This window comes from Tenrec ecaudatus, chromosome 14 (assembly GCF_050624435.1).
Source record: "Tenrec ecaudatus isolate mTenEca1 chromosome 14, mTenEca1.hap1, whole genome shotgun sequence".
NCBI classification, from domain to species: Eukaryota; Metazoa; Chordata; class Mammalia; order Afrosoricida; family Tenrecidae; genus Tenrec; species Tenrec ecaudatus.
The window spans coordinates 113,626,305-113,641,847 of record NC_134543.1 but is presented as its reverse complement, the minus strand read 5'-3'; the positions used below and the strand labels follow the sequence as shown (position 1 = coordinate 113,641,847).

General features: G+C 44.5%; 1 protein-coding gene across 4 annotated transcripts in view; it reads left to right on the top strand.

Annotated features, from left to right (window-relative positions):
- The window catches only part of MYO5A (myosin VA), a 200,474-nt gene that overhangs the window by 88,007 nt on the left and 96,924 nt on the right, over positions 1-15,543 (top strand). For all 4 annotated transcript variants that reach the window (XM_075532004.1, XM_075532003.1, XM_075532002.1 and 1 more), the window contains exons 5-6: positions 6,695-6,851; positions 13,316-13,459. In XM_075532004.1, the coding sequence (XP_075388119.1) occupies positions 6,695-6,851; positions 13,316-13,459 (301 nt within the window). The remainder of the gene's footprint in view (positions 1-6,694; positions 6,852-13,315; positions 13,460-15,543) is intronic.

Here is a 15,543-nt window from a genome sequence, read left to right as displayed (position 1 = left end):
AAAACATGCTCAGCATATATCAAGCTGAAAGAACGGAGGAAAATCCAGGCCTTGAGTTGAACTACTGAAGGATTCTATGAGCTAAATATTGTACAATGCAGACAGCATCAAAAGAAGATGGAAGGAATAAATACAGTCACTGTACCAGAAAGAACTGGTTAATGTCCATCCATTTCAAGAGGTAGCGTGTGACCCAGAACCAATGGTCTTGAAGGAAGAGGTCCAAGCTGCGATGGAGGCATTTTTCAAAAACACGGCTGTACATGATCATGAAGTGTCGAAAGGATCAGGTATCAGGTATCAAAAGATCCCAAACAATTATATCGATGTGAATGAGGGGGCTTGGAGCGGAGACGCAAAGCCCCTCTGCAGACAATTGCACATCCCCGCACAGAAGGGTCACAAGCAAGGACGATTCAACCAGGGTGCAGTCCAGCACAGTAACAGTAGTGGGAGTAGCGGTATCATAAGGGTAGGGGCATGGTGAGGTGGGGGTGGGGGTTGGGGAGAAAGGGGAACCCATCACAGCGTTGGATATATAGCCCCCCCAGGGGGATGAATAACAGAAATGTGGGTGGAAGGAGACAAATAACAATAATATATAATTGACCAAGGATTCACGAGAGTGGGAAGGTGAGGGAGGGAGGGGGAAAATGAGGAGCTGATCCCAAGGGCTGAAGTTGAAAGCAAACGTTTCGAGAAAGATGATGGCAACACATGTACAAATGTGCTTGACACAATAGATGTTATGTATGGATTGTGATAAGAGTTGTAGGAGCCCCCAATAAAATGATTTTAAAATAGGAAGAACATGTTTTGGAAATGTTGATGGCAACATGTATACCAGTGTGCTTTTGAATGATGGATTGTTATAAGATTTATAAGAGCTCCCCAATAAAATGATTTAAAAACAAACAAAAAAACAAGACTCTAGGAATTGATGGAATGTTTCAACAACCAATGCAGTGCTGGAAGCACTCAAAGGTCTATGCCAAGAAATATGGCCAGTCCACTGGAAGTGATATATACTTCAAAGAAAGATAACCCAACAGAAGGCAGAACTTATCAAATAATATTACTAATATTACAGAGAAGTAAAGTTTTGCTGAAAATAAGTCCCAAACTGTTCCAGCAGCAGTACATCAACGGGAGCTACAGAAATTCAAGCAGGAACCGGAAGAGGATGTGGAACAAGGGACATTCTGGCTGGCATGAGATGGATCTTGGCTGAAAGCTTGGAATACCAGAAAGATAATTACTTGTTTCCTTGACTATGCAAAGGCTTTCAACTGTGTGGATCATAACAAAGTGTGGGTAACCCTGTGAAAAGTGGAAATTTCGGAACAGTTTTGTTTTATGGAAAAAAACCCTGCCTGTGGACCAAGAGGGATTTTTTGAACAGAACAAGGGAATACTGCCAGGCTTAAACTCAAGAAAGGTGTGCATCAGGGTTGTATCCATTTACTATATTTAGTCAGTCTGTTGCTGAGCAAATAATCCAAGAAGCTGAACAATGTCGGGGGGAAACGAAGATGACTCATTAACAACTTGCAGTATGCAAATGACATGACCTTCCTTGCTTTCACTGAAGAGGACTTGAAGCACTGGCTGTAGGAAATCAAAGACTGCAGCCTTCATAATGGATTGCAACTCAGTGTAAAGAAAACCGGCGTCCTCAAACCTAGACAGCGCTTTGATAAATGGAGAGGCTATCGGAAGGTCAAGGATTTAATTTTATTTGGATCCACAATCAATGCTCGCGGAAGCAGCAGTAAAGAAGTTAAAACAACAAAGTGCATTGGGTAAATCTGATGCAAAAGACACTCTTTAAAGCAGGGGGTCCTCAAACTATAGCCTGTGGGCCACATTGGCCCGCTGAGGACATTTATCCAGCCCACCGGGTGTTTTTGCCGCCACTGCCTGTCCTGCTTAACAGCCGACTCGTCCTAGGCTTATAGGAATTTGTTCATGGTTATTTTGTAAACTATAGTCCGGCCCTCCAACTGTCTGAGAGACAGTGAACTGGCTCCTTGTTTAAAAAGTTTGAGGACCCCTGTTTTAAAGTGTTGAAGAGCAAGGATGTCACTTGGAGGACTCAGGTCCGCCTGTCTCAAGCCGTGGCATTTCCACCGGTTTTGTAGGCCTGTGAAAGCTGGACATTGAATAAGGAAGACTGAAGAAGAATTGATGGACTCGAACGATGGTGCTGGTGGAGAATATTGGCTATTCCAGGGACCACCAGAAGAACAAACAAATCTACCCTGGAAGAAGGACAGCAAGACTGCTCCTTCGAAGTGAGGCTGATGAGAGTTCATCTCATATTTGTTGGATATCAATTTCTGGAAATTACATGCTTGGCAGAAGGTCAGTGAAAGAGGAAGATCCTCAATGAGCTTTGACGCCGCGGCTCCAACAATGGGCTCAACTGTCACAATGGTGAGGACGGCACAAGATAGGACATGGCTTGCTTTGTGGAGCATAGAGTCCCTGTGAGTCAGATCCACTCTGAAACCTCCCATCTGGTTTTGTCGCTCTTGGTTTACTGCCGCCCTTTTCATTAGGGACGTCTCCTGTTTTGTTTGCTTATGTGGTCCCGAGATGCTTTCATGATCTGACGTTCATTGCCAAGTGGACGCCGCTGTTTCAGAGTATGAAGTATTTCCTGTTACTAAGTGTGCATCGACCGGTCTCACCGGGAACTGGATGACCTCAGGACATCTCTCTAGGGACTGCTCATTTTCATTTCCTGAGCCGGGTGTGTGGTGCCAAGTATTTTATTTATGGCACGATGGTTCAACACTGGGGTGCTAACTTATAGGTCAGCTTTTTAAACCCCCACTCGTTGCTTTGCAGGAGAAAGCTAGGACAGTCTGCTTCTGTACGATGACAGCCATGGACACTCTATGGGGCAGGGCTAGTGTCTCTTAGTCAGTATCAAAGTCAACTAGGTAGCAATGGGTTTTTGGGTTTCACAATAAGAATAGTTTTATATTATAGTGACTGTCATTTTGGGGTGCCTTCTATTGTGCCAACATGCTTTCGGGTTGACCTCGAATCCTCATTAAATCCCTCAGAGCAGACAACATCACCCCTGTTGTACACGCAGTAAAACCGAGGAAAGTAACTTGTTCAGGGAAGAGAGCTAGTAAATGATCCCTGGAAGTTAGGGTTGGAGTCTCCTTCTGAGAGTCCCACGCTTTTTGTCTTGGCCATGAACTGCAAGACTGTCGTCTCACAGGTCAATCCCTCCTGTGCGCGGTTTCTGTACCTCGGTTGCATGTTTTCTTATCCGCCGGCCATCCACGTCATCTTCATTATCCCGCTAAGTTTTGCTTGCGAACCACCTCAGCTCACAGCAAATGACCCCTCTTAACAAGGCTTTATTTGCTGAGCTATTCAGGAGAGCCTCACCGAGTTTTATTATCTACCCCATAAATTGCAGCAGGGGTGAGTCAGCTTCTACTCCACAGCACTGGGCTTGGTTTTCGTTGTTTACAAGGCCTACCATCTGTGAAAGTTAAAAACGTGTAATTGGTTCTGTCTGTTATTGTGCAGGCTACAGACTGATGGGACAAAAACTCAGGTTGACACGAGACGACCTGATAGGCCATGTGCCGAGCATCTCACCCGGAACTGGATGTCCTCAGCCCAGATCTCTGGGGAATGCCCCTTTTCATTTCCGGAGCCTGGTTTCTGCTTCCCTAAAGCCCGACTTCAAAAGATACAGTTGAATATTAAAATTGCGAATTCAGAGTCTACTACCAACATTTGGGTTGAAATCTTTGCTTCTCAGCACTATCCAGAAGCAGAAATTTTAGAGCGCAGAGTAGCTTGATTTTGGAGAGTGGTGCTAGCGTACAAAGCTTAGCATATCTTTAATGAGAGGGCTAGGGGGTAGACTCTTAAGTGAAGCCACATCTTTAGGTCACCATAGTAACAGCACAGGTTAGGAAGAAACCATTATTTTACACGAAATATTTTCTTTTTTTGAACAAAGGATCAACTCTAGAGGGAGAAACAATGAGATTGAAAACGGTACATTTTATTTCACATGAACATGTTCACCTATAACCTATAAGCTAAAAGTGTAGGCACAGGTGATTTACTTAACCAGGTTACCTGGCAACAGCCGGTGAGTGCTTATCAGAGTCAATGTCAGATGGGTGGATATAGTCCCTTGTGTTCTGCATGACTCAGTCCTCCAACCAGCATGCCCTGCTATGAAGTAGAAGTATGCTCGTGAAGTTTGCAGAGAAGAAGTGGTCTAGGTAGATATGCATGGCATTTTCTATGCCCACAGTAAACTAGAGTGGTTACATTTTTATGTGGGTAAAGTTCAAAAGGAAACCATGATGCAAACCTAAACTTTATAAGGAAAGGCTGCTCAGAGCCAATCAGTGTGATCACTGAGGGCCTTAATGGGAAAAATAGGTTGGTTCCCACACAACCTGCTCCTCTCCTGTTGCCGTAACAGCATCAATGCACTTGAGGCTGTTGGTCTTTTTTAATATCCCCTGACCACATTGCCCACTGGTTTTATGCCCTTCCGCCATGTTTTGGTAGTGTCCTGGGTAGACATCATTGATAGCAACCACTCCACGGTATTTGAAGTCAGTACTTTCCCATCTTCCTCAGATAGGCTACATCTCATAGAGACCCCGTAAGACAGAGTAGAACGCCCTGTGGGTTGCTGAGACTGCAAACCTTGACAGGAGTAGAAAGCCTCGTCTTTCTTCTGCACTGTGGCTGGTGGTTTCAAACCGCTGATCTCGTGATTAGCAGCCCAGCATGTAACCCACTAGAAGGGGACTTCCAGTGTCCTTTAATCTTAACGATGTCACAAAGGTGGCCCAGAGCGCCTCAGAGCCACCCAGCTGGTAAGTCTGAGCTCAGAGGTTGATATAATGGAAGAATGGTATTTATTTTATTGTACATACTCCACCCGACTCGGAGGACAAGGCAAGCCTCTTTACCCGCTAATATAAGGAGAAGAACAGTCCCTTAATGACAGTAAAAAAATCCATCATGGATAAAATGCTTCAGTCCTAGGGGGGAAACGTGTGTCTGGTGCGACTGCGTGAGCTCAGTGAGTGAACGTGTCTCTCTACGAAACGCTAGGACTCGTGTGAACAGCCCTTGATTTTAGAGCTTTTAATATTTTATTTCCTGCATATTATTCATAGGAAAGGACTGTTAGATAGGAATTTTCAGATTTTTTTTTGCTACAACATTTTGTCATTCAAATGTCAAATAGATTTTCAAAGGCAGTAAAATATAGAATATGGTCCCCACTAGGGTTTTTTTTTCTTCATCTCACTGGTGACAGGCACTTCACTCTGCTGGCTGGTGGAACGGTTGCTGGGAGACTTTTGTCAAGTTATGTGTCAGCACCCGTCATGGGCATGGTGACAGCATCCGTCAGGCAGGAATTTAGGAAGAGTTCATTTTTGGATCTCTCTGTTGAAGAGAAACCAAAGACTGCTGAGATAGCCGCTGATGTCTTGATGCAGATAAATTCGGAGGTGATTTTAAATGGTGGAGCAAAGGACACTGACACCATAATGAGAACTGCCTTGCTCAAGTGATTTGTCTTGTGTTCAGCCATGAATGAACAGAAGGCCAAGTAAGTAGCCAGGTCTGTCTTGAAACAAAAATTAGAAAGCAGAGGAGATGGTGATAGGAGGTTGAAGGCGTTTCCTATCAATGAGATTACAGGCAAGCTTATATTTTGGTGTTTTATCTAAGACTCCATTTTCTCCTAAAAGCTTTATGGCTTTAGTTCTTATATTTAGGTTACTAATTCATTTCGAGTTAGTTTTTATACATGGTATGAGGAATCAATCCAACTCCTTCTTTTGCATGTGGGGATCCAGCTAGTTGTCCTAGCACCATTTATTTTTAAGAGCCCACTTAAAAGAGTTTTTGAGTCATTGGGTGAATGAATTAAAAATATAATGAATTAAAAATATAATGGTCTCTGAATTCTAAAGCAATCAGGACTAGGCAAACCCTAGATGGTTACTTGCAATAAGCACCCATCACTGCAGCCTCCGACATGAATGGTAGCTTGACCTATTTGAATGAAACCAGGCAGACTATGGACAGTCTCCACCCCACCCAGCTATGAGGATACTTGAGGACGAACTGGACTTTATAAGAACTCAGATTTATGGGATTCTTAACTAATGGACAATTTGAAATGGAGTTTAGTTTATATTTGGATTTATTAGTTTAAGTTAGATAGAATTTTCTTTTAAATTTCTTTGCTGGGACTCCAGAGAATAGCTCCCTGCTCTTCGGAGGTGGTTGATAGAGTATTACATTAGACCAAAGTAATTATCTAGGAATAAAATGATATGTTTGAGATATGTACACATGTTAAAAAAAACCCAAGTTCTTTATTACAGATTAATCCTTAAATGTGATGTACTGTAATTTCATGTTTGATATCTTCTTGTCCACTCTCTCTGTTCACTGTCGACTAACTGTAAGTTAAGCATAACTGTACTGTAAATAGTTATGCTTCAGAGAAACTGTTGTTCTATGAATTTCCTATGAATATTGTTTCCATAGTTTGTATTTATGAACCAGGATCCATATACCACTGTGACTTATCGATGGCACCAGAGAAGAACTCGTGGGAATCACATTCAGAACTGGGTCGTGCTGACAGTTACTCTTCTTTGTTTTATAGAGACGAGCGAAATCAGTCCATCATTGTAAGCGGAGAGTCCGGGGCCGGAAAAACAGTCTCGGCTAAGTACGCCATGCGGTACTTTGCAACTGTGAGTGGTTCCGCCAGCGAGGCCAATGTTGAGGAAAAGGTGTTGGCCTCCAACCCCATCATGGAGGTAAGACGTCAGCACCCCCAGCCTGCTGCCTGGGGCTTCCTTCTTCGTACACGATGTCAGACCGTCACATGTGTTCGTCTGCTGGAGCAACATGCTCCAAAATGGATTGCTAGAGCACTTGTCAGAAAGCCGGGGATCTTCTAGCCCCGACAAGAAAGTACTTTTCCACAAGTTAGTAAGAGAGCCGGGGAAAGTGGCCATTCAGCGAAGGAGACATTTGGATCAGAGCCCAGATGTAAGAGGAATTTTCTCTGCTGCTTAATACTGTTTGTGTGTTTTTAAGCAGCTGCTGATTTATGGTCTCTCCATAGAAAGGAAAGGTATTTTATCTCCAGACATTTCTTTTCTCCTGGTAATGACGCATTTCTATTGCTCCTTGTCCTAGAAGTACACGTTCCCATTTCCTACCAGTCCAGGGTGACTATCGTGCGTCTTCCAAAGCAGAAACTTCACTGCCCTCAAGCACCAATGAAGCCACGAGTCCTTTCTTCACATTTCCCTTTTTGTACTTAGTCCGACCGGTTCAGCCCTAAATTTCCCATTTATTTTATTTTATTTAAACTTGACGCTGAAGTAATGATCTCAGCGTCTCCAAGATCCGTACACATTTTCCATTTTGTTCCTGAAAAGCACATTACACAAGAATTAGCTTAGCAGCGGTTCTCAACCTGTGGGTCGCGACCCTTTTTGGGGGTTGTCGAAGGACCCTTTCACAGGGGTCGCCCGATTCACAACAGTAGCAAAATGACAGTGATGAAGTAGCAACGAAAATAATTTTCTGGTTGGGAGGAACACGACAACATGAGGAACTATATTGAAGGGTCAGGGCATTAGGAAGGTTGAGAACCACGGCTTAGAGAAAGTAACAATAAATCCATGAGCGGGGCAAGCGATGAGAGAATTCCCCTTGGAAAGAAAATCACTTTATAAGGTAGAAGTGTGTATGCCAGAGGAAATGGAACTGATGTGCTGGTGAGAATTTGAGCATTTTAAGATTCTTAGCTAGAAAATTATTTGTGTTTCAGTAGGACTTTTGGAAAGCTGCAGGAGTCAGTCTTTTAAATGGAGACAAATTGCTTTCAGCCTGCAGAAAGAAAGAAGAAGGATTCGAAGCACCCTGTTTACTCTTGTGTTGATGTGTGTTTTTTCTTTGTTAAGCCTCATTTGTCACCTAAACACAGATGGAATTAGAACTGGCCCGGTGCAGCTGTTGTACAGTGGGTTTTGCAGTTACCTGTGCAGAGGTAATTGTGCCTGGTTTGCAGTGCTGTGTTGTCTCTTCAAAACCGAATGCCGTGACCCTTTGCCTACAGGACTGACCCCCAGATCAGCAGGATTTCTACTCTTGGCGTGTAGAGTCCAAGATAATGTTGAGAAAGTTGAGAGGCCTCCTGGGCTGGGCCCTCTATGGAAAGAACTGGAAAGGTTTTATGAAATAGCATTTGCAAAGGAAACAGATGGCTGTGCCAGCAGGGAGTGGTGACGATTTTAAGCAACTATTACGATTTGGGGAGAATTTGAGCTATAGGCTCCGTGGTCTCTGTCACTGGTTTTCCTGTTAGCTGGGGAGCCGGGTTGGGTTAGGAGACAAGGGCGTTTTGCCTCATATCCTTGTTCTGACTGCTTGGGGTCATGGCAACAAAGTCTTGGTATTTTGCCACTGTTCGTGCTCTTCTGGCCGTCCACTAAGACTAGAATCTACCAAAGGCTTGATTGTAATGTCACCAGAGTCGCCTGGACCCGAGTCTAGGCCTGGATCAGGGCTTGAAGGTGTCTGGAAGGTAGCTTACAACTGGGATGTAAGATGTTAGGGCCATGCGGTTCCTTTTCAAACACAGCTACAATGATATATCTTTAAGAGAGATTTGAGTTGTGTGAGTAGGAATGATCTTAAAAGTTCAGAATAGCTGCAGAGACTACTTTTTAATATGTATTGATAAGGAATTTCCCCCGTCTGCTAGCATTAAAACAATAACAAAAGATGGGTCCGTTATGCTGAGCTACTTCCGTCTATTTTATTGTTTTGTCCATCTGCAGGAACTTGGATCGAAGGAAAAATTGGCAAAGAGTTGGAAACCCAAATTTCAACAGAAACGAAAGAGGGCATCGCAATGAAGGGTTTAAATGGCATGTTGGGTTGTGGGGTTGAATAGTGACAAAGGGGCTTCAGTTACAGGGGGGACATGATAAAATATTGGGCCTAAAAAAAAAAACCAGAAAAAAGTTGGTAGCTTTTCATCTATCTCAGTTCTCTCTATCAGAGCCCCTTACCAAGGTATCAGGAAGGGGTCTTCAGTCCCTGGCACTTCTAACTGGATGGATAATGAGTTCCCAATGTGGTAAGCACCCCAGCCCAGCCTCCAACGGATAAGCAAGCTCCTCCTCCTCAGCATAGACTCGCTTTGCAAAATAGGAGGAATGTGCAGAGAAGTGGTTCTCGTCACTTTTTAAAATGTGTTTTCTTTTTATTCCTCTTTTCTCGGAAACTTTCATCCTAAGACAGGGCCAGAGAAGATGCCAGGGACCAACTAGGCCTTGTGGGTTCGCGCTTGAAGATTTACATCTCCGTTTAATCAAATCAATAATAAGATCACAATCATGACATGTCTCCTTTCCTTTAGCAATTTATGGTGCACTGAATGAATGGAAAACATCAATACAAGGGGCAGTTGTGAAGCCAGCATTTCTAAGACCGAGTGAGCAATGAGGGCGTGTGCATGAACAAACGACACTTTACAGAGAGAATCCTTTTTTCTACATTAGGGTCTTATCATTTGATTTTTAAAGGACCCTGAAGCTCATCCATCGCAGTTAATTTACCTGTGGGGCTACTATTGCTTCTCAGCGAGTGAGCCATGGATGGCCCCTTGGTAGCTGGACTTGTGACTCTCACGTCTAGTTCATTTGTTTCTTCTCTCCCTCAGCCTGTGTTTAAATGAATCCAATTCAGTCGGAGGTAAAAAAGGTTTCTTCAATCCTAGCCTACTTACTGCCTCCTCGCAGGCAGGCAAGTGTGACTTTGGTAGGTAGGCCACCTGTGTAGGTGGGGAGAGGTGGCATATGGGATGAGAGATGCGGGGAGGGGAGAAACTGTCTCACCCTTTCCCACCTTGATGAGTTACTGATGGGAAAGAGTTTAGAATAGTGCAAACTAAACACCTTTTATTTTTTGCTGCTGCTGCTGCTGCTTGGATTGCAGTTAGCCCTGCCTCTGGTCTTTGGCACAGTGCATTGTGTTGAGAGAAAATTCTGCAGTTTTAATAATTTATTAAACGGAAGAAGAACAACCGAAGAAAAATAATGGGCCCATTGGAGACGTTTTTGCTTTTTCTCTTTGGTGGTGTCAAAAGGGAACAGTTGAATAAATGTCTGCGTAGTTAAACTATCTCAGGCTACAGTACGCCATTCTGCAGTTTTGCTGGACAGACCGTTTCTAGTCATTCATATTTTTCTGTGGAATCATTTAATTTTAAAACGTATGCAAAATTTTCAAAATATATTTTTCCCATTGATATTTGCTAACAGTATTTAAAAAATCATTTTATTGAGAGCTCTAACAATGCTTATTACAATCCATACATCAGTTGTATCAGGCATATCTGTACATATGTTGCCATCATTCATTTCTAGACAGTTACTTTCTATTGGCCCCTTGGTATCAGCTCCTCTTTTTACCCCCTCCAAAATCTTAAGTGTTAACCTGAAACATAACCAGGTCCTCAAACAAACAAACTAGGGCAAGACCATCCCTCTTTCAGAGAGTGAAAGGATTTTTCTTTCCTTGGTCAGGACACTGAGCGCACTGACCTTCATGGCTAAATTGCTACTGTTTCATCACATACGTTTGTGTCATCAGTTTCACACCCCAGAGCAGTTCCACATCTTGCTCTACAGACTAATCTTGATAGTTACAGGCTTTGTACAAGTGAAATGTGTTCATCTTCTGTGAAATCATTTGATGAATCACTTAAAGTATGCATTATGGGAACATTTGCTTTTCCAATGGCACTTTAACTTTTTTTTTTTTTGCCCTAACCTAAAAGAAAAATATACGGAAGCATGCTACTGAAGTCAGAAAAGCAGTGCATATGTTATTTAAATTTTGATACTTACATAAAAATGTTAGCAGAGAGTTACATCCTCTGCATTCTGTAGCAGATGTTTTGCAAATTAGATTCAGCTATCAAAATCTTAACACATTTTGCTGGCTCTGATGTCTGAAAATGGCTTTTTCTCTGACTGGGTAATAAAGACTCTGCTAACAGATAAGTCAACTGGGCCAGTGTAAAAATGGGACACCTCCTCACAGGGGTGGGGTGATCCATTATCAATTCACCCTCCAGACAATTCTAACCCAACCATTGCCTCCCACAGCCCTCTGTACTTCTCGGTTGGGGTCACACATTTGCTGTCATGGCCACACAGAACTCACCGATCATGCTCAAGCCGTGGGGCTTATTGGGGAAGAGACAGGTTAGAATTCAGGGTCTGTAATGACTCCTCCAGGAACATTTTTTCACTCAGGACAGTGACTTACCTGTGCTTGCAGCCAGGCCTGTCTCTGGCCTTTCACCCTTCAGCCCATTCCCGCCTCACTTAACATCTTTAGCTTCCCTCATTAAGTGCCTGGAGGCACCCAACTCTGCCAGCAAGCCTCTTGTCTGGAGGTGCTCAGTTCTCCGCTTCTGTGGGTCAACAGACCTGCTGCAGCCACCTTGCTGGGTAGTCTGGGCAACCCACTGTGTGTCTCTGGTGTTGCAGTGCTCTGTCCCCTGGGTGTAAGAGTCTCAGAATAGGGAGCCTGGGTCCAAAGGGTGTACCCCATTCCCAGCTCTACTCTGTGATTGGCTCTCTCTTAAACGGAATCTCACCTTTAGGGTTTCATACCTTATTTGCATAATCCCACCCCACCTGGGTTTTATACTTTACTGCACTATTAGTAAACTGTCCAATCCTTTGGCAGGCTACAGTTACCTTATTGGAGCAGCCCCCCTCAATCACTGTTTGGGAATTACCAGACCAGCATAGGCCAGAGGCCACATTCCGTGTTTCCCTAGGGTAAGATGGTGGAATGGAACCTTCTGGTTAAAGAAAGTCTGAACACCAGACCAAATTTCCAGGAAAATGCTGATTTGTCTGAACTAGTTTGCTTTCCAAGAAGTGCCTACGTTTCTTAGGAGATCATGTCTGGACAGGTCCTAACCCCATCCATTCTTTCTTTGCTGGTATGATAGGAGCTGCTAATACTGTCTTTGTGGTCGTGCAGTGGGCAGAGCCTCTGCCTGCACTTGGTGGGTAGAGTGGGGGGTGGTGGCGAAGCAAATTAGTCCTGTTCTTATATGCTTTTAAAAAATCATTTTTATTGGGGCTCATACAACTCTTATCACAATCCATATTTTGCACATCAATTGTGTAAAGCACACTTATACATTCGTTGCTCTCGTCATTCTCAAAGTTCGCTTTCTGCTTGGGTTCCTGGAATCAGCTCATTTTCCCTTTTTTCCCTCTCCCTCCCTCCCCGCTCCCCTCATGAACCCTTAATAATTTATAAATTATTATTTTATCTTATCTTACACTGCCCAGCATCTCCCTTCACCCCTTTCCGTTGCCTATCCCCCAGGAAGGAGGTTATATGTAGATCCTGCTGATCGGTTCCTCCTTTCTACCCACCCTTCCCTCCGGTATCTCCACTCTCACCACTGATCCTGAGGGGTTCATCTGTCCTAGATTTCCTGTGTTTCCGTTCCCATATGTACTGCTATGCATCCTTTAGTCTAACCAGGTTTTCAAGGTAGAATTGGGACCATGACAGTTGGGGGGAGGAAGCATTTAAGAACTAGAGGAAGGTTGTGAGTTTCCTTATTGCTACACTGAACCCTGAGTGACTCATCTCCTCCCCACTACCCCTCTGCAAGGGATGTCCAGTTGTCTACAAATGGGCATTGGGTCCCCATCATGCACTCCCCTCATTCATGGTGATATGATTTCCACCCCCCCCACCTTTGTTATTTGAAACCTGGTTCCCTCGGCCCTTCATGATCACACATGTTGGTGTGCTGCTTCCATGTGGGCTTTGTTGCTTCTGGGCTAGATGGCCACTGTTTACTTTCAAGCCTTTAAGTCCCCAGACGCTATATCTCTCAATAGCCGGGCACCATCAGCCTTCTTCACCAACTTGCTTATGCACACATTCGTCTTCAGCGTTTATGTGGGGGAGGTGATCACACAATGATGGTTTTTGTTCTTTGGTGTCTGCTACATGATCCCTTCAACACCTCGTGTTCACACAGGTTGTGTGCTTCTTCTCTGTGGGCTTTGTTGCTTCTGAGCTGGATGGCCTCAAATTAGGCTTTTTTAAAAAAATGTTGTGGTGTACTCAATCCTTTCTCTCCCTGAACAAATTCTGTAAATGCCACGACACGGAATCGCACCTCTGACCTGCTATTTTCCCTCTTGCTCCCTAGTCCATCGGAAATGCGAAAACAACTAGGAATGATAACAGCAGTCGTTTTGGAAAGTATATCGAGATTGGATTTGATAAGAGATATCGAATCATTGGTGCCAACATGAGAACTTACCTCCTAGAGAAGTCCCGAGTGGTGTTCCAGGTAAGATGGGCGTGCACACACGTGACCCTGCGCTACCCGGTCACACGATGGCATGTGTGCTGATATGCATTTCGCTGTCAAATACTTTTGAAGATGCCATTGACAATGTTACTGCAGACCCCATTTGAACGGATGATTATGCTTTTAATCCAACTAGAGTACCCTATTAGAGCACTTACTGGGTATTTATGTGGATCTAGTGATTTTGACGATAGGCGCTTTAGGACAAGGTTATTTAAGAAGAGGGGCCTTTGGTGTAGGCTTGCGTGACACCTTTCCCGTGAGCCTGGTGGCCCTGTGGGGGAGCTGTGGGCGGCTCGCGACAGTGCTGAGCATCTGAGCTCCCTCCCCACTCTGGGAGAACAGTGGGGCTAGCTGATCCACAGAGAGTCTCCGTCTCAGAAATCCCGTCTAGGGTCGCTCTGAGTTAGAATCGACTGGGTGGTCCTGAGTTTGATTTGGTTGTGTTACCACATTTTCTTTTTTTTAAATCATTTTATTGGGGGCTCGTACAACTCTTATCACAATCCATCCATCCATCCATTGCATCAAGCACATTTGTACATTTGTTGCCATCATCATTCTCAAAACATTTACCTTCTACTTGAGCCCCTGATATCAGCTCCTCATTTTCCCCCTCTGTCCCCGCTACCACCTCCCAGTCTGCCACATTTTCTAATCGATCAAGAAGGCATCGATCGACCTGCATCTTCAAAGGATTATGGCTTGAACGTAGTTCAAGAAAAAGAAAATTGTTGTCCTCTTTCCCTTTTTCCTCCTTTTAGAATATAAAATTATTTGGATAGAATTGTGAAAAAAAACAACAACCAAACGTCTTCACCATCCAGTTGTTCAGCAATACCCTCATTTGAAACCCATTATTCTGGTGCATCTCTGGGGGTTTTTACGATCACAGATGTGGCCGGCAAGCATGAATGTACCGACAGGGAAACTAAGAGAGTGTGGAGTTACGATTGGAAACCTCCCAAGGTAGGGCTGCTCGGGCTGGAGAGTCAGGGCTTCATCCAATCGCCCCTTCCTGGGATACCCGCTGCTCCGTGGCCTGAGTGCATCCCTGGCATTGACATGTAGCTGGGTCTGCCCTTACATCTCCCACGTGTGTGTGGCACAGGTGTCAGGAGTCTGGCAGCCTTCGGCATGCTGTTGTTGTGCTATTGTTAGGGGTCCAACTCTGTGGTCCGGAAGGAAGCGCTACACAGTTCTGGGCCTTCCTCACAAACCCCATGTATGTGCACCATGTGTGCAGCACATTAGGAGGTCAGTCCATCTCCTTGAAGCTTTTCCTCTTTTTCAAGCATGATGTATCAAGCATGATGTATCATCTCTTAACAACGTGTCTAAAGTACATGAGACGCCGTCTTGTGTCCTTGCCCCTAAAGGGGCCTTCTGGCTGTATTTCTTCCAAGACGGAGTTGGAGAACCAAAAGGGCAGAGCACACTCAGCCTGTCTGAAACGGAAAGAAAGGAAGAAAACAGGCAAACCTCGAGTTGCAATCTTGAAAGAGTCCGTGGGCAAAATATTGAACGATGCAAGATACATCCGAAGAAGCTGTTGGGAGGTGGCCTCAAGTCCGTTCCAAGTCACCGCAGCCCCAGCACAACAGAGCGAAACAGGGCCAGTCTTATGCTGTCCCCCCTGTAACAGCTACATGTAAGGCCATTGTTGCCTCAGTCCGTCTCCTGTAAGGTCTTCCTCCTTTTTTGGACCCTCTGCTCTACTGAGCATGCTGTCCTTTTCCAAGGACTGGTCTCTCCTTATAAATACAAGCCCCACCATCCTTGCTTCTAAGGAGCATTCCGGCTGGACTTCCTCTAAGCGGGATGTGTTCATTCTTCTAGTTGCCCGTAGATAATCAATATTCCTCCCCAACCCCGTCATTCACAGACATCAGTTCTTCCTCAGGCTCCCTTTTTGCCTCGCTTTTACATGCACATGAGGTGACTGAAAATACCACGACTTGGGCCAGGAGCACGTCAGTCCTAAAAATGAGAGCATTGTGCTCTAACAGAGAGAGGTCTTGGGCCCACACTTGCCCAGTGCGATATGTCCTTTGATTTCTTCC